The sequence below is a fragment of the Haliotis rubra genome, unplaced genomic scaffold (assembly GCF_003918875.1).
Source record: "Haliotis rubra isolate DU_JTF1 unplaced genomic scaffold, ASM391887v1 Scf46, whole genome shotgun sequence".
Taxonomy (NCBI): Eukaryota; Metazoa; Mollusca; class Gastropoda; order Lepetellida; family Haliotidae; genus Haliotis; species Haliotis rubra.
The window spans coordinates 389,795-409,934 of record NW_025767146.1 but is presented as its reverse complement, the minus strand read 5'-3'; the positions used below and the strand labels follow the sequence as shown (position 1 = coordinate 409,934).

The following is a 20,140-nucleotide window of genomic DNA, read 5'->3' as shown; positions in this document are numbered from 1 at the left end:
AAAAACAGTAATTGACCCCACCACTAGGGCAACTTTTTCACCCCTGCACTGTCTCAAATTTAACAGGCCTTCCATTCCGCCCCGGTAGAAGAGTGAGTGAGTGAGTTTAATTTTAAATGCAAGCTTAACGAAATTTGACTTTGTGAAACATGATTTCATAAATGGTTAATTAATTATTACTATTTCTGTTTCTGAATAGTGTCTGATGTTGTATAAATATTAATGGTAATTCGATTATTGAATTGAATATGGCACAGTGTAAAGTATGGAATGGATTTTTGAAGGGAGTTCGGATTGAGAATAATTGGAATCAACTCATCCTGTACTGAACTAACCTCACTGACCCAGTGTTGTGCCGACTTTCAAACTTAAATTACATTGAATGTTTGCTGACAGCTAGTTTGACACTTTCGCTCCCACTCTCAGTTCCTTACAGTCGTCAACCTGAGGTTGGAGTGAGTAAGTGAGTGAGTTTAGGTTTACACCGCTTTTAGCAATATTCCAGCAACATCACGGCGGGGGGCACCAGAAATGGGCTTCACACATTGTACCCATGTGAGGATTCGAACCGGGGTCTTCTGCGTGACGAGCCAACGCTTTAACCACTAGGTTACCCCACCACCCAGGAATGGAACATGAAGAAGGGGGGATGTATATATATATATATATACTGAATGAAGGGGGGATGTATATATTTATTCCCAAATAGGAAGGAAAGTGGTTAAGTTCTACAAAGACTTTCTTGAGGTGTTCTTTCTTGAGGTGCCACCTTCTCCGCGTCCTCCAGCCTTAACAACATTCTCCATGCCAATGGAAGAAAACCAGCCACCGTCAAGAACAACAACCCAAAATGTGTCATCTACAAAATAAACTGATTGTGGACAGAGCTACATGAAACGTCCCGACCCATCAACACCCGAGTGAAAGAACATCAGACCTCTGTTACCAGTTCCGACAGCAAATCAGCCATTTCCGACCACATCAAAGCAAGCCCCAATCATCAAATAGAGTGGTCTGACATCACCATTCTCGCTAACAAACAAATTGACTTCACTAAACGCAAGCTCACCGAAGCCATCCACATCAAACGCCAAAAGCCCACCATCAACCGAGACCAAGGATACTTCATTCCATCCGCTTATGATGCACTCATCCACCAAGCCCAATCTACTGTATAACTCTGCTGTATAAACATCTCATTATTATTTGTACACCATTGGCTTCCCCGCCTGTCCTTTGTCGACTCTCTGGCTTCATCAGCTTATTGCCTAGCCAATTATGTTAATTACAGTACAACCAGAAATTATTGAGAATTTAAAGATTGTATTGTTTTTTAAAAATTTCACTCATTACTCACGTATTAAATGTGAATATTAGCAGAACATAATTCCAGATTCAAAGACTGGTGAACAGTTAGTATTTTTTTTCAAGTCACCATGGGCAGCAATGCAGGCTTCAATGCGGCGGGGCATACTACTGATCAAAGAAGTTAGAAAGTCGTGGTCCATGCTGTCCCAATATAGGACCACCTCTTCTTTCATTTCAGCAATATTTGTCAGATTTTTCTTATTGACACTTTCCTTCATAAGTCCCCAAACATTTTCTATTGGATTTAGGCCAGGACTATAGCTTGGCCAATCTAATAATGTCATATTTTGGGTCCGAAACCAGGCCAGTGGATGCTTTGAACGATGTTTTTGGTCGTTGTCCTGCTGGAAGATCCCAAACTTCCCATAGAACACGTGAGCAGATGGAAGTAAATGTCCCTCGAGAATATCTGTGTACCGCTCACTGTTCATATTCCCTTCAAATACACAGAGGGGCGTTGCCCCTAACACAGATATGCCACCCCACACGTTAAATTTTGGACTGTACTTTGGGCGCTGATACAAAGGTTTTTCAGTTTGTTTGGTCCAGAATTTCAGTGTATTAGGAAACAGCCACACAGAACTTTCATCTGAGAAAATCACATTGTCCCAGTTAAAATTTCTATGCTGTAAGCACACATTCAACCTTCGCTCCTTTTGATCAGGTTTCATGATCGGTGATGGAATTCCTCGACTTTTCTGCCAACCCATTGCATGCAGCTCAGTTCTAATTGTCTCCTTACAGACAGCCACAGTTCCTCTATCAATCATATCCAGCCTTAAGTTTTCTAAACTCCTTCGTTTGTTTTTAGAAACAACAATACCAAGCCGCCTCCTATCGCCGACAGTCAATTTTCTGGGCCTACATGCGCCTCCCTGGTGCTCATTGCCATATCCATTTGCAATATTTTTCAAAACACGATCCACAGTGGACAAAAGGATGCCTGTTCTTCTTGAAATCACTTTAGCTGATCTGATGTCCTTGTTATAATACTCTAAAATCAACTTCCTCTTCTCTAAATCATCCATACTGAGGATCACTGAAAATGTCGTCTGCTAGCAAGTAAACAAAGGGGGACAACCCTTCACAAACTAATTAAAAAGGATTAACGGAGTTGTCTCTCTTGAATGAAACCAAGCACTTGATAGCTGGTCAAGGTTGTTTATACTAGAAATCCAATTAAACATATTCCTAAACTTCTCAATAATTTCTGGTCATACTATAAATGTAATACCTCGCTACTGAAACAGTGAAAACGGCAACTTTAAATCGCCAACACTGCATATAAAACGATACTATATGTTGTTTTCTTTGTTACATTGTTACATTCAGTATATACATCCCCCCTTCTTCATGCTTGACAACGGTACAAGAATCTGTATCGAAACGTCGCACTCACGAATACAAAGAAGTTGTTATCCATAAAGTTTGTTCTATACAGTGACTTTTGGTTAACAATGACAGTGTGAAACCGATTAGAATTGGAGAAATTATATCTGTACCAAGGATCTTCAGACTGTTGTCTTTTGTGTATGTATATAATATATACATATATATTTATATATAGAGAGAGATAATATATATTAATACCAATCGGATTTATTGTAATGGTTGTTCACTACTTAATACAATAAACCCGATTGGTATTTATATATATTATCTCTCTCTCTCTAAATATATATGTATATAATATATACATACACAAAAGACAAAAGTCTGAAGATCATTGGTACAGGTATAATTTCTTCAATTCTAATCGGTTTCACACTGTCAATGTGATCATCATGAGAATGACGTTGCTATACTTTGTCTACCCAAAATATTCCCTGTGGCAGAATGGTTTTATGGGCGAGGTAAAATGTTAAGGTTCGCGTGCATGCCAGTGTGTGTATGACTGTGCGCTTGCGTGCACTCAGGCCCGTTGCATAGTGCCAACCAAAAGATCGACATAGTGTGCCGGAATGTAATTCGGATGGACCTTTCAACACATTATACAAACGGTAATCGAACCAGTGGGGATGGCGCTCTATTCACTAGAGTTTTTCCTGGGAACAGTTTTAATAGTTCAATATTCACGCGTTTGTGAAAGCTGAATCGGACAAACGGGTGACTGATTTTGTGACAATGCGAGATGTTTACTCAACACCGGCATGTCGCAAGACCGACATCCCGATTATATAGGAAGTGATCTCATACAGCAAGCACAGTATGCAGTGGACCGAACCTTTCCGGAATAGCACTTCCACTTAACATAAACCCAGGTGGGGTTTTCTGAGCAGAATAGGGGCGGTGGGGTAGCCTAGTTGTTAAGCGTCCGCTCGTCACGCCGAAGTCCCGCGTTCGAATCCCCACATGGGCACAATGTGTGAAGCCCATTTCTGGGGTCCCCCGCCGTGATATTGCTGGAATATTGCTAAAAGCGGCGTAAAACCATACTCACTCACTCACTGAGCAGAATACGTCCCCAGCGTCACTTTTGTCACGAGCTGAATCACGGGGATCATTACACTGGTGACTTACTGACCATTACTTGTTCTGTGACTGAACAGAACACGTTAGGCTCAGATCGCGTTAGTGAGTGAGTGAGTGAGTTTAGTTTTACGCTACGTTTAGCAATATTACACCTATATCAGAAATGGGCTTCACACATTGCACCCATGTGGGGAATTGAAACCGCGTCTTCGGAGAGACGAGCGAACGTTTAAATAACCACTAGGTTACATCACCGCCCCTTTCTATTTCTTTTAAATAACCCGTGAAGGTCCGGGTTAGAGTGAGTGAGTGAGTTTAGTTTTACGCCGCACTCAGCAATATTCCAGCTCAGCTATATGGCGGCGGTCTGTAGATAATCGAGTCTGGAGCAGACAATCCAGTGATCAACTCTGGGTTAGAATGAACCTTCAGTAACCCATATGCTTGTCGTAAGACTGACTGACTGACTGAGTTTGGTTTTACGCCGCTTTTAGCAATATTCCAGCAACATCACGGCGGGGAACACCAGAAATGGGCTTCACACATTGTACCCATGTGGGGATTCGAACCCGGGTCTTCGGCGTGACGAGCCAACGCTTTAACCATTAGGCTACCCCCACCGCCCCCTTGTCGTAAGAGGCTGTTGATTACTGGATTGTCTGGTCCAGACTTTATTTACAGACCGCCGCCATATAGCTGGAATATTGCTGAGTGTGGCGTAAAACTAAACTCACTCACTCACTCTTTTAAATATTCCTTGATTGAACCACAGTGGTACATGAATATACAATACCATTTTTTTTTATTAAATGGTTAAATGTAAGATCTGTTGTATTTGGGACAACACTTTCTCAGTAAACTACTGAGTGGCCGAGAGGTTGTGTGCGGCGATTAATTGCCCGACTCCAGAGTGTGGGTTCAATTCCCGTATGGCACGTAACCCAATTGTTTTTTCCCATACAAAACTTACTCTTTGCTTTGGCGGATCTGAAATATATTGTTCAAAAGGGATTCATTTCCCCACTGTTACTGACAGATTGTTTGTTCTGTTTATAACAGCAGAATCATAACAAAAACACACGTATTTTTTAACATTTTATTTTGTGTAAAATGTCACATTTCACATACAGTCGATCATAGGTGACGCTCCTGACACTAACATGGTCACATCCCAGAACACTCAGAAACATTCACGTTATGTACAACAGGATATGGAAGAGTTGCCTCCCCTTGCCATAGATAAGGAAGATGGAGTTGCCTCCCCTGCCAGAGACCAGCTCAATTCAGATGGGGCTGACAACCTTCGTATCTTCATGATAAATGCAAGTTTCAAAATTTGTAGTTATATAGTTCTTGTGTGTCCTTTAAAAACTTGAAAAAATAACATTGGTTTTACTTTGAGACTTTGTATGAAATCTAAGGATAAGACAAGAATTTGAGTACAGAGAAAGATTGTTTAGGAAAGTAATATTTTGGGATTTTAGTACTGTGAAAATGTTTAAATCAAGATTATCATGACATGGTAGAAATTGGTTTTACTGTTCCTTGACTATCTGTAAATGTTTTTATTTCATTAAATTGAGGCAAATAACTCCAGAACTTAGAGAAATAATGCTAAAATCATTTGATTCACATCAAATTGACAGAGAAACATTGCCAGTTCGTTTTATGTCTTTAACATGGTTTTGAATAATTTTCTTCCAAACAGTACTCATATACAATATATCGTCTCTTACTTTGTAAGCACTCTGCCTCCCACCTCTGGACTCAAACTACAAATAACTGAAAAGGATTTCGATGGTCTTTTGGACTATTGAGGTTCCTCTGTTAACTGCATTGAACTTGTAGAAGGAAGATCTGTAGATTTCTAATTTTTTTAAAATAAAAGTGATGCACCCTGATATAAAATATATCTGACCATGAAAAATAGCGAACTGAACATACTCTTGCACACTGACATATCTATACGATTACAGATGAAACTGAGGGTGAAATGCATGATAGTTTGCCCATGTGTTATGTCGACAATGATACCTCAGATGTGAGGGCTTCTTCTTTCATCTGCAAAGTGGAGATGGACATTCTGTAAACCGTTTTTCTGAACTTTTTCTTATAACATCTGCTGAACGACATAAAGATATATTTTTTTATCAAATTACTGAAAACTACAAAGCCTTTTTCTATGATAATCCAGTATTTACAATTATTACTCCATAATAGCACTAGTTATTGCTTACAGGCATAACCTGTACATCATTTTGATATTTACATCAATTACATACCATTTCAGGAATATTATCTTATATTTTACAACTTCTGCCTGAAATAAAAAGCTTGTATCTATATATGAATAACATATATGTAATATTGAGTAATATCATGCATTAATGCATTCAACAAAGCTATGCATTAATGCACTTGCAGTCAAATCATCTCACCTCACACCTTGATATGGAGATAATGCAATTAAAACCATTAAACAAAAAATATGATTTGAGTTAGACTATGAGAGATGTCTTTTCGTAAACTTGACTTTTGAAGCTAAACAAGATCATATGAATATTCCAAACTTCGTTCTTGAGAAAATTGATACTATGGATCAAACAAAGATAAACAAATTTCCTGTGGTTCTAGCAGTTATTGGTGACGCCCAGTCATCTTGATTGTTATATTTCAAAGATGACAAGATTTGTAATGATGATATCTGACTGCATCCGAACACCCTTGTGGATGGTAACAGTTAAATGATGCAGTCTTGGACTATATCTTGCATGAGTATGGTCTGAACCCAACTTTTAGCAATATTTCAGCAACATCACGACGGGAGACACCAGTAATGGGCTTAACACATTGTACCCATGTTGGGAATCGAACCCAGGTCCTCAACGTGACGGGCGAACACTTTAACCACTAGGCTATCCTACCGCCCTCTTATATCTTGCATGAACACATAACATGACGATGTGTAACAACACCCTGGTAATGATACACATGGAGACAGTATAAAATAACAATGATGAACTTTGTACATTTCATTGACAGGTGCCTGTCAAGGTGATGAGAATCCATATATTGCAAACAGTAGCTACTATGCCAAAAATGCTGTAAATGCAGTTCCTCGAAAAAAATGATGGAAAACACCTGAATGAGATATTTGCATGATTTTCTGAGCAAACAATAAATGTAGCTTCAATGCAAGCTCACCAGGAATAAATTGCATAAACGAAATATGTAAGGAAATTTTCACGACCAAGGTGAAGGGGTGACGCAACAAAAATGAAAGGTGATTTTACTAGTGAGTGAGTTGGGTTTTACGCCACTTTTAGCAATATCCCAGCAATATCATGGCAGGGGACACCAGAAATGGGCTTGACACATTGTACCCATGTGGGGAATCGAACCAGGTCCTTGGCGTGACGAGCCAACGCTTTAACCACCTGGCTACCCCACCGCTCCAGATGAGTTTACTAACAACAGCCACAATCTAATAAGTAATATACTACTTAAGTACAACTGATGTTTATATTCATTGGAAAATATGACATTTAAGAACCGTCTTCCATCAATGTTGAGTCACCCTTTTATACTACTCAAAAACAGTTAAGAACCAATTTTTCTGTATTACTATAGATAATATGAGAGAATAAGGTGGTCCTGAACATTTTTTGCGCAGTATATCATACAGCACTACCACAGCACAGCAAATGATAGTGGGCATAAAGGAATGATGAAAAAAGGCCTCTTATGAGTGAATGAAAGTTACATAGCAATTGACAATGTCTATGTACAATATTACAATGACTGACACTTGTTCACAAGGAGAAATATTTGAAATATACGTACAGTTATACATATGCATTCTCACATGTCTTGTACACTGGGAGGGGAGATCTGTTTTCAGGTCTTAAAGTTCATTAAAAGCATAAATAAACCATGTATTACAACAATCATTATTAGATGAAACGTTCATATTTAAAAAATCAACATAACAAATAAGATTTAATACTGTAGGTTGAATCCACATCAACATTTTGCGAAACATTGAAATTGTGAATTTAGTAAAGTACTAACTTAGTTCTACCACATAACGTCAACAATAATCATTTTAAAAAAATCTGTAAGAAAAACAAATTGAACAAAAGCATGTATTATTCACTCACTCAATTGAAACATTCACAATTTAAACTTTAAGTAAGAATTTATTACCTCATATAAATGATATACCATTGTACTAATTTCTTACAGCAAGTTATTCCATTAACAGGCAAACATGTTCAGAAAATTTTCCTTTAAAAATAAAAATAAATAAAAAGGATTCTAATTTAATAATTTCCATTCATCAGAGGGGTACACAAAGTCTGTGGACTAGACTACCAGTTGTCCGACTTCCATTTTTGTGGAAGCTGCGATGGCTGAGCGGTCTAGGCATCTGACATTGTGTGCTGGTGATTAGGTGCCTGACTCTGATGGTGTGAGTTCGAATCCCCGGATGGGACTCAACCCAACAATAGTTAGAGAATCTGAACTTTACTGAGAAAGTGTAATTCTAAATATAACATTTGTCAAATTCAACACTTGTCATTGGTACATATTGCTTACAGCATGTTATTCCACTAACATGCCAACTTATGTTCAGAATATTTTCCTTTAAAACAAAATAAAAAGGATTCTAATTCAACACTTGTCATTTATACGTCGAGTCCACTGACACCGATCTTCCCATCCATGCACCAGTTAATTCCTTACGTCTAAAACCACTTGTTTCACACAAACCACTACTCTTATATGGTTTGACAACAACACTGTCTGTCATGACACTCAATGTTTTTTACAAATTCACATGGCTACCATTCACATTCTTCCAGAATTCAACCAATGCTGGTGTATAAAAGCTAACCTGTAAACACACACATCTAGCGTTAGAATAAAGTGATCAAAGTTTCTATTGCAATCTATCATGAATATATCACAATCAAATATATGTATATATATAAAGTACTCAGAATTTGCTCGTTCATAAAATACTCCTTGTTGTCCTGTTTATTGAAAAGTGGTTTTATTATCAGGTGAAAATGTGTGAAGTTAAAAAAAACAATTGTCCAGATATTCACAAGACTTGTTTCAAAACAACTCATAACACTTACATGTCAAAACTTTAAATTGCAGTGCCACCAGGCTCTGCAGCTCACCTAATTCTTTTCTGAATTTTATGCTAGACTGACTGACTGACTGAGTTTGGTTTTAACGCCGCTTTTAGCAATATTCCAGCAACATCATGGCGGGGGTCACCAGAAATGGGCTTCACACATTGTGCCCATGTGGGGATTCGAACCCGGGTCTTCGGCATGACGAGCCAACGCTTTAACCATTAAGCTACCCCACCGCCCCTTTATGCTAGATCAGATGTGAACTAGTTTTGTTTCACTCCAACTTGAATGTCATTTGTTGAGAATCAATATCATGATGATGATGATGATGATGATGAGATCCAGTCCCTGCTCTCTTTGAGGTTAAAGAAAAGAATTCACCAAAGTTTCTGCAAAATAGATCCTCTCTCACCATGTTCAACAAATTCCTTATTGATGCGTACATAACTGCTATTTAAGGGCCAGATCGGTATGTTTTTCATAGCTACCATAGCATTACTGGAAGCCATAGTGGTCAAGGGTCAAATGTATGTGCGTAAAACATCACAATACACAGAAAGTATAAAATGCACATGACATATCAACATGATATTTGGATAGGGCAAAAATAGAAATTTCAATATGGCTGCCAAAGTGGCCATGTTGTAAAATGGATAATCAAATTTAGGGATGCCTTTGCTATGATCACAAACAACAAAATTTCATCTTCACGGGAGTTGTGGTTGCAGGGAGTAGGTGTGGATTTAAGCTGTTTTTAACAATATTCCAGCAATGTCATGGTAAAGTTGTCAGAAGAAAAGCTGAAAATGAAGACTTTACAGACAGAATGATGAATGGACAACACTCCAAATCATAAGTTCACTGGACTTTTAGTCAGGTGAGCTAAAAATTGACCATTACAGAAACTAAATTTGAAGTAAAAAACTTGACCATTATAAAAACCAAACTTGACTAAATCATAACTTACATTCCTTGACTGAAGTATTTCAAAGCTATTATTCATATCGTATATGGCACATTTAAAGATCATCTTCGAATAAAAAAAATAAATAGAATTTTGATACGACAGTCAATTTTTTTGTTTTTGACAAACACTGAAATCATACAACGCAACTAAATGTTCATCATAAAATGTGCTGACAATTTTGCCTCATAAGTAACTTGATATAACATGAGGTTGTTTGTGTATCGTTGCTAAAACGTAAAAAAATGAAGACGACGTATGACCCATAAAGGCTAAAGGTCAATAAACAGAAAAAGAACATGTATAAAAAACTTCCTCAGTGAAGTGAAAACTCCCATGGAGTATTGTCGATGACACAAAACTTCACAGTGGGCAAATCTTATTTTCTAAAACTCCCGACAAGTCTGTGATCTAGTTTGAGCTGAATCATTGAATCATTCACATGATGACTGGAATTCAGTTGCATTACGTAGTCTATTCCTTCACTGTGTGTGAATGTTCACGACTTCGAAAGTGGTTTTTGTTGGTCACTGGCGCGGCATAGATGAAGAATCTTGATTCTTCGCACTTGTGTCTTTGAACAGCTGATCAAGTTTTAGTGCATTTCACACAAGAATCATTCCATTCTTTGAACATAACAATGAGTTGTTCAGAAAGCCATATGAATCAAACCCTTCAAGTCACTGAAGGTCAAGTATACTCCAGATATATTTTCTTTGAGAGAATATGGGGTGAGTAATGATAGTGGATGCCCTAAATTTTACTGTCCATTAAATTCCAAAACTTGCAGAATTGAGCCTCTGAAATCCCACTACCTTTTTTACTGGAAAATGGGTTGTGAATCAGAAAATGTTTTCATAATTGTTGCAAGTATGGTAAAAGTCGTTGAAACTTTTAACTTTCTGGAAACAGCTACTTCTGTTTTTATTCAGAAACATGTGAAGTTTTATTCCTTGAAACTGTAATACATCCAAATGTCTGGAAATAAGTTTTCTGAAACTGGCCACATACATTCTCCTGGAACAACACATGATTCTTCTGAAACTTGCCATATACTATTCTCCTGAAGCACGTTATAGGTTATTCTTTTAAAACAAGCCATCTCTTTCAGCCTGTATTAAGTCATTTGCTATTCCTCAGAAACTGGCCATATACTATTCTCCTGAACCTAGACGTGGGTTATTCTTCTGAAACTGGCCATATACTATTCTCCTGAAACAAGTCGTGGGTTATTCTTCTGAAACTGGCCATATACTATTCTCCTGAAACAAGTCGTGGGTTATTCTTCTGAAACTGGCCATATACTATTCTCCTGAAACAAGTCGTGGGTTATTCTTCTGAAACTGGCCATATACTATTCTCCTGAAACAAGTCGTGGGTTATTCTTCTGAAACTGGCCCCCCTAGATCACAGTGTGCATGAAGCACAAACAGCACCAAACTGAGAGTCACAATTATTTCTTGTTCATTAAGCAAGAGTTCCTGGCCATGACACGACTGTGAGCGTCACAGCGCCATCTATCAGCTTGAGAATTTCAACAGCCTTGCTGTGTTGTATGTTCTGTAAGCTGTGTTCGTTGACGCTCATGATCATATCACCACATCTGAAAACAGAAATTATGGACGTTTAATAAGCTCAAAAAATATTTGAATACTTCAATTGTACGTCAGCCATAATGAGTGAGAGTGAGTGAGTATGGTTTTACGCTGCTTTTAGCAATATTCCAGGAATATCACGGCGGGAACACCAGAAATGGGTTTCCCACATTGCACCCACGTTGGGAATTGAACCTGGATCTTCGGCGTGACGAGCGAACGCTTCAACCACAAGGCTACCCCATCAGCCCCATAATGAGTGAGTGAGTGGGGTTCTACTCCCCCGTTAGCAGTATTCCAGCAATATCTTCTTCAAACGCTGTACCCATGTGGGGAATCGAACCCCTTATTTTGGCAAATGAACACTTAACCACTTGACTACCCCAGCATCCTCAGCCATAACCCGAAGCAGCCCCATGACCACCAATTCTTCATGCATCATCGTGTACTTGAAGTCAAACATAACTTACAGACCCTGATCTTCAGCAAGACAACTTTTTGAGAACTAACAATTGAGTATTGGGAAAGTTAAGGCCGCAACCATGTTTCACAGTAACCTCAAAGATGATATTTCACAGGATCAGCGCAATTAATAATTAAAAAACACAATCTCCACAGGTGATATCAATAAGTGAAAACAAAACATTATTCGAGAGAGAATGACTGAGCAAGTGGAACTTGGGGCCTAATGCTGCTGTAAGTTATTCCAGTAGTACCATGGTCTCTCAGCTTAATGAAGGAGAAAACCCCGAAGTGAAACACGTTTCCACTTTGATGAAAAACTAACAAGTATGGGTATGATGCAGAGGAACATGGCAACCTAATCAAGACGAACCAAGATCCAAAGCCACAATCATAGGCACTCGCAAGCCCAAGGGATGCCACTCTGCATAGTGAATTACAATGCCTTAGACAAATCGGCCACTTGGGTACTGGAGGAAGTAAACGTACATTAGTCTTAAACCACCCTGAATCACAAATCGATCATAGTGCTATAACTGTAAGAACGTTAAAGTATGTGCATTATGACAGTTGCAGTGTAGTGCCCTTGTTTGTTACAGGGCCAGGAAGATTCAAGGCCACAATCAGAGGCACTGGGATGCCCAAGGGGCACCATTATGCGGAGAGAATTACAATGCCTTTGATGAAAGGGTAACTTGGGTCCAAGTGGGAGAATATACATCAGACTAAAGCAACACTGAATCACAAAGCGAAGAAGTCACGTTAAAGTAAATGCATTATGATAGCCGCAGTGCTATAATTGCTTTTAGTTATGGAGCCATGAAGATTATTTCAGTAACATCACAGCACGGCAGCTCAGTGTGTGAAGTATGCCTGACATGCTGGCGAGAGACATTTGTGAGTCAAAAAACCTTAGGCATGGAGCTGACAGACCAAGAAACCTAACCAGGCTCATTCCACAACTCGAACTCCCAACTCATAACTCCAACATAATCAGTTGTGGCATCAAAGACCACTTTGTTACCCAGGCCCCAAGAGAGACATTGAACTCAATCACATTACCCGCATCATTTTTCCAAATTACTTGACTTCTCACTGGTTAAACACCTTGTAAACATTTCCAGTGTTTTGGCTTGTATTGACGTTATCCTGATAATTCCACATTAACTACAATAACTTATTTCTAGTTCAGCATTTCCTTCACTCTTCCTAAACAATTGATTTAGACTTTCGAAAAGGCCATGACATAGCTACACAGGTGGGATCTTACTTTAACCTCCCATCCTTGGCCGCGGAGGTCTCAGGAACGATGGACTTGACAAAGATGGGCATCTGACCATGGCTGCTGTCACACCCACCAACAATGGAGAACCCCAGGCTCCCTGACGGGCTTCGCAGTAACGTAATCGTCTTGAGCAACTGGCACGCTCTGGAAAAATTAGAAACTCGTTACAAAGCATTAGTTGTGACAGCTTTTCTGTCGTGTAACAGTGCCCTTATATGAAGTAGTAAGTAGTATGAAGGTGGGGTTAAAATAATAGACTGGACCAGACAATCCAGTGATTGATGCAATATAATGCAGTTATTGATGCAATGTAATCCAGTTAATGATCCACTCTGTCAAGGTATGATGACATTATTTCAATCAGGTCATTAATTCAGGTAACCCAACCCTGTTCTTGTGACTTGCACAGGTTGGACCGTGAGAGTTATCTTCCCTTGCTGTTCGCACAGTGTGGTGGGTTGTAACACCCACAAGCTTGGGTGACAGAGAACAGCAAGGGTAGATAACTCTCAGGGTCCAATATCTCATAGCCTGTCACCCACTAACATCATTAACACCTTTGGGGCCTGTCACAAATTCTGTCCTGTGTGCTTGTTGTTTAACACCACACCTAGTGATATTCCAGCTATGTTACTGCAGTCAGTAAGTAATCTTGTCAGGATCAGATAATCCAGTGATTGATAGTATGAGCATTGATGGACTTGCAAGTCTCCAAGCCAAACTGTCAGATCCCCATTGCCAGATCCATTGTGTAGCCACTTTTGACTGCTGGTACTTGGGGCAAATTCTAATGTGGAATCCCTCTGGGACAATTCTCCAGATTCCAGGACCCTACCTGGGTAGGCGGAGCCAGAACAGCCAGTTGGGGACGAAGTTCTGTGCCCCCTCCTCTACATCCTCCGGACCCTCGATCACCTTCATCATCAGCAGCTTGGTCTCTGACTGGACCTTGAGCTGCTTCACCGCCTCGCTGTGGGTCAGCCCCAGCAGGTTGATACCGCCAATGGACAGGAGCAGGTCACCTTTCTGTCGAGGCAACACACAGCATTCATCACACAGATATCTATACACTATCAAAAGGTAATCCAGTTTTATGTTTTGGTCTACAGATTCCCAATGGGGCCTAAGGCTACCAACCGAAAAGAAAATAGACACGATAAACATATTGCACTTCTTACAGAATTATCATTTTAACTTTATCAACTCATTGTCAACATTAACCAGTCAAGTCAAGAAGTTCAAGAATGAAGCTGGTTCTCACCTTGAGCTGGCGACTACGCCCCAGACATCCCTTGTGGTTGATGTTCGTGACATACACTGGCGTGTCACCACGGAAACTGGACAAACCACCAGCTACACTCACACCTAGGCTCTCAGAGGGGTCCTGTCAATAAAATCATCATCATCATCATCATCATCATCATCATCATCATCATCATCATGATGGGCGGTGGGGTAGCCAAGTGGTTAAAGCATTAGCTCGTCATGCCAAAGGCCCAGGTTCAATTCTCCACATGGGTACAATGAGTGAAGACCATTATGCCCTGAGGTCATATTGTTGGAATACAGCTAGAAGCGCCGTAAGACCCAACTCACTCATTGTCATCATCATCATCATCATCATCATCATCATCATCATCATCATCCTGTGGTCTAGTCTAAGGGGGATGTACATGTCACAGATTTGCTGTTACTAGTATATGAAAGTAGGAACTCCCAGCCTCTAAACAACATTTAACATCTGTGAAAAGAACTTCTTGACTTTCATCCTCAACTTAGCATATTATTCATGATTTTAGGAAATAGTCCTATTTTCAAATTTAACGTTAATTTAACAAATATCACAGCTACTTCAATGAAGAGTGCGGAGACGGACCTTGGCGAGGCTGATCATGCGTTCCTTGCACTGGACCTTCATGGGGTTCTCCATGCTATCACAGTCGAAGGTAGCACTACACTTGGCAGTGTCGTTTGAGGTAGAACGGATCAGATCCGGAGTCTGTGGCCGACTCTTCCGAGAAACCACAAACTGCACTCTATCTTGACTAGTCTGCAACACAACACCTCCACATAAATACAACAATATCCACACAGGCATTGGTTATCGCTGTAGAGCGATAACTTCATCATGAAATATTCTCAACATCCATCGGCTATTGGTAACTTACAGTCTCAACAAGATTCAATTTTAGGTTACAGTTGTACAAATTCACAGTTTGTTACTCTGTAATATTTACAATGAAGGAAAACCAAGTTCTATGGATAGTCAACTTCTTTATTGCAACGAGTGCGACGTTTCGGTGTAGGTACAAACACCGTTATCAAGCAAGTTATAACTACTAAAAATGCCTCTCAAAGAAAATATTCTTTGCAATAATTCCTGTAACTGCTTGACTAGTATGAAATTACTCTATATAACAGTGATTTAGATTACACACAGTTATAAACAAACTGTTTCCAAGAAACAAGCTCTTTGCAGCCAGTCCACATTTAACAATAATACAAATTAAGTATTGTGGAACAAATTAAATCATGACTCAAGTTTTGAGATATGTATCGATACATTGGGAAGATGTATCATGAGTTTCCTACTTGTATCAGATGGGCAGCCTGTTCCTGTGTGCCATACGAGATGTCCTGACAGTTGATCTCCAGCAGACGGTCGTCCGGCTTCAGGCGGCCATCATACGCTGCGGTACTGCCCGGGATCTGCAACAACGACAACATAGTAAACATCTGTGCTGCTTGCTCCTTGGAGCTGTTACATTACTGTGTCATGAGAAGAGATTATCTGTATTCAGACTGGCTGTTTCATGGAGGCCGATATACTACTGGAGATGTTATCTGGATAGATTAGCTGTTTCTTGAAGGCATCTTGAAGGAGATTGCTTGCGTATTGTATTCATTTAATTCTGACATTTTGCTTGATTATTTCATCCATCAATGGCACAAGTAACACAAAAAAACAAAACAACAAAAAACAACACAAACTTTCACATGAGAAGAATGAGAGAGGATCACTCACCAAGTTCAAAATGTACACACCGGGACCATTCCTGCGGAAACACAAACACCTGCCATTATTTAACTTGGAAAAAATGTTTGATATCATTGTGCAATCATTGCTATACAACTGACTTCTTGAAGGAAACTGTTTCTAGCTCTGGACGACTATGTTCAGCCCAGACGACATGGGTTAAAATCTACACCAGGCTCCGATACAGAAGACAATGCAAGCACTCCTAGTTCCTAGTAGTGATACTAAAATTTAGGTATAGAAACGGAGGGCTTCAAAACTTTGCTGTATTAGTTCTGTTTATGTATATCCAGCAAATGTTACCCAAGAAAGGACAAGAAGACATTGGTGTACATTCAAACAATGTGTTACAAAATTACAGCCAATGTGTTATAAAAGCTGGGTTCTTTACCACCAAATTCAGATATCTTTTCCAGTAAACCCAGTTCTGTTTATATAGTACATTCAGGTCTATATAAAGTTAATTCAGATCTGTTGTCCAGCATATGCATGTATTTTTCCAGCTGAATCTGGTACCTTTTCCAGCTAATTCATCACTGACCTAATCTCAGAAGCAAAAAGTGTCAAGTGTTTCTCACCGTTTCCCAACCAGACGAATACCAAGCTGCTTTGTCTGAACCTTCACCAAAGTAATCTTCAATATTTCTGAAAAGATATGACAAATTAATTTTAAAAACACACAAGCAGAGGCATATATGCTGGACGTACAAGTAAATAACCAATATAACTACACATATAACTAAAGTACAATTCCCTTTACACAGACAGTCAGGACACGTGTTCAGTTTCAGTTCCTTTCTACATCCTACTCAACACTAGGTTAGTCTTGTCTACAGCCTCCACTTCCTTCCTCAATCCAAGGCTGCTTTGAACAATAATATCAAAACCTTTAGCTTTTCTCCAACTTACTGTAAATACATTTTCTCAACAACCCCTACCCTTTTTCTCCAAGTTAATCTGAACACTTTTTCCTGTTTTCAACAATCTTTACACTCTGTGTGAAATTTATTCAGAAAACTTTAAATTTAGTTTTCATTCCCTTTTCTATCTAAGTCAATCTGGACACTGTATTTTCTGTTTTCAACCATCCTCTCTATCCAATCAAATCGAAACACTTTATCTGTTTTCAACAACCCTTACCCTGTCTGTCAAATCAATTCGTAACACTTAACTTTTGCTTTGAACAACGATTCCATTCTCTATCTCAATGAGGACACTTTATTTTCTGTTTTCAACAACTCTCTCTATCCAATCAAAACGGGATATGTTTCTCTGTTTTCAACAACCCTCTCTATCCAATCAAAACGGGATATGTTTCTCTGTTTTCAACAACTCTCTCTATCCAATCAAAACGGGACATGTTTCTCTGTTTTCAACAACTCTCTCTATCCAATCAAAACGGGACATGTTTCTCAGTTTTCAACAACTCTCTCTATCCAATCAAAACGGGACATGTTTCTCTGTTTTCAACAACCCTCTCTATCCAATCAAAACGGGATATGTTTCTCTGTTTTCAACAACTCTCTCTATCCAATCAAAACGGGACATGTTTCTCTGTTTTCAACAACTCTCTCTATCCAATCAAAACGGGACATGTTTCTCAGTTTTCAACAACTCTCTCTATCCAATCAAAACGGGATATGTTTCTCTGTTTTCAACAACTCTATCCAATCAAAACGGGACATGTTTCTCTGTTTTCAACAACTCTCTCTATCCAATCAAAACGGGACATGTTTCTCTGTTTTCAACAACTCTCTCTATCCAATCAAAACGGGACATGTTTCTCTGTTTTCAACAACTCTCTCTATCCAATCAAAACAGGACATGTTTCTCTGTTTTCAACAACTCTCTCTATCCAATCAAAACGGGACATGTTTCTCTGTTTTCAACAACTCTCTCTATCCAATCAAAACGGGATATGTTTCTCAGTTTTCAACAACCCTCTCTATCCAATCAAAACGGGATATGTTTCTCAGTTTTCAACAACCCTCTCTATCCAATCAAAACAGGACAAGTTTCTCAGCTTTCAACAACTCTCTCTATCCAATCAAAACAGGACAAGTTTCTCAGCTTTCAATAACCCTTACCCTCTTTCTCAATCGGCCTGCTCTCCTCTGCCCTCTCCCTGTACACTGTGAGGCGACACAGGGGGAAGCACTCACTCAACGCTCGCACCGCCTGCAGGTGTGTGGCTTGTGTCAGGTCTTCGCCATTCACCTGCACATCAGACACAGATTTAGATAGTTCACATTTATATACAGAGAATCGTAGACATCGATATGCTTGAAAAACCAGAGAAAGTTTTCTTTCGATTCCATATTTGAGCATACACACATCAAAAGGGCTGTTACGATAGCCTACCTCCAGAATCTGGTCGCCTGGCAACAGTCGGCCATCTTTGTCTACCACTGCCCCCTTGATGACTTCCTGTATCACCGTGCATACCTGTGGAACAGACATAGACTGTAACATCATAACCCCATAACAGCCAGACAACAGTCTGACAAGAGCCTGGCACAAGCCAGACAACAGCTTGATATTAGCCAGCCATTAGCCAGCCATTAGCCAGCCATTAGCCAGGCAGACGCCACCTGACAACATCCAACAGCAACAGCCAGACAACAGCAGATCAGTGACAGGAAGACACCCTAGGGATGACACACAAACTAACCATCCTGAGATAAACAAACATCAAGTTCGCTAAACACACTGCTAATTCAATTTTATGTCAGTTACATGTGGAATGAAAGCCAAAATTTATCAAATTTGAGAAGATCTCAAAGCAAATCAGATGTATAGCAAACAGCCCATGGATCATAATCAGGTCAAATCTGGGATCTGAACCCAGAACCATCAGACCCTGGTATGACACTGCCCAGTGGGCCACCTTTATCCCCCCAATCAATACTTCCAACTTAAAAAAGAACCTAACATCTTTCAGTTAGGTCAGAAACCATATTTCTACTTTCATTCACTCAAATGTTTGTGGGTAAGACTTAAGCAGCTGCCACTCACCAATGGCGTATCACATCCCCCAACGACACTGATTCCCAGGTCCTGACTGTGTTTGCCGGGGGAGGCGTTGTGCGTGTCCATCTGGATCTCGATGGTGGACACCTCTCCCTCCACCACTGGGTTCTGACCTGCAATAAACAGTCACGACATCTTGTAGACATCCTACTGCAGTAGCTGTGATTGTTTGGTGTCTAACGCCTACAGTGGATATATAATCAAGATGGAACCAGACATTCCAATGATTGATGTTATGAAGAACAACATCTGTGCATGATGACATGTCAACAACCAAGACATCAATCCTGAGAATCCAAGCCACTAGGGACCTCCCTACAACCATCAGAGGATCTATTCTATTCCTGACACTACTGCAGAAAAACAGTTGCAATAGCAATAGATTACAATTTAAAAAATCATAGCATTAGAAGTAGTTTAAGACTGACTGACTGACTGAGTTTGGGTTTACGCCGCTTTTAGCAATATTCCAGCAATATCACGGCGGGGACACCATAAATGGGCTTTACACATTGTACCCATGTGGGGATTCGAACCCGGGTCTTCGGTGTGACGAGCCAACGCTTTAACCACTAGGCTACCCCACCGCCCAGTAGTTTTAGAGACAACAGTGAGTGAGTATGGTTTAACGCTGCTTTTAGCAATATTCCAGCAATATCACGACAGGGGACACCAGAAATGGGTCTACACTGTACCCATGTTGGGAATAGAACCCGGGTCTTCGGCGTGACTAGCGGATGCTTTAACACTAGGCCCCAGAGACAACAGCATATGAGTACG

At 39.8% G+C, this 20,140-nt stretch overlaps 1 protein-coding gene across 12 annotated transcripts in view; it reads right to left on the bottom strand.

The window, feature by feature from the left end:
- Window positions 1–10,188: 10,188 nt before the first annotated feature.
- LOC124290201 (ligand of Numb protein X 2-like) overlaps window positions 10,189–20,140 on the bottom strand; it is an 87,904-nt gene continuing 77,952 nt past the window's right edge. For all 12 annotated transcript variants that reach the window (XM_046726902.1, XM_046726905.1, XM_046726904.1 and 9 more), the window contains 11 exons: window positions 19,346–19,473; window positions 18,692–18,775; window positions 18,418–18,547; window positions 16,909–16,975; window positions 16,319–16,349; window positions 15,886–16,002; window positions 15,170–15,343; window positions 14,555–14,677; window positions 14,129–14,319; window positions 13,279–13,437; window positions 10,189–11,554 (listed from right to left, as the gene is read on the bottom strand). In XM_046726902.1, the coding sequence (XP_046582858.1) occupies window positions 11,419–11,554; window positions 13,279–13,437; window positions 14,129–14,319; window positions 14,555–14,677; window positions 15,170–15,343; window positions 15,886–16,002; window positions 16,319–16,349; window positions 16,909–16,975; window positions 18,418–18,547; window positions 18,692–18,775; window positions 19,346–19,473 (1,340 nt within the window). In that variant the 3' untranslated portion in view covers window positions 10,189–11,418. The remainder of the gene's footprint in view (window positions 11,555–13,278; window positions 13,438–14,128; window positions 14,320–14,554; window positions 14,678–15,169; window positions 15,344–15,885; window positions 16,003–16,318; window positions 16,350–16,908; window positions 16,976–18,417; window positions 18,548–18,691; window positions 18,776–19,345; window positions 19,474–20,140) is intronic.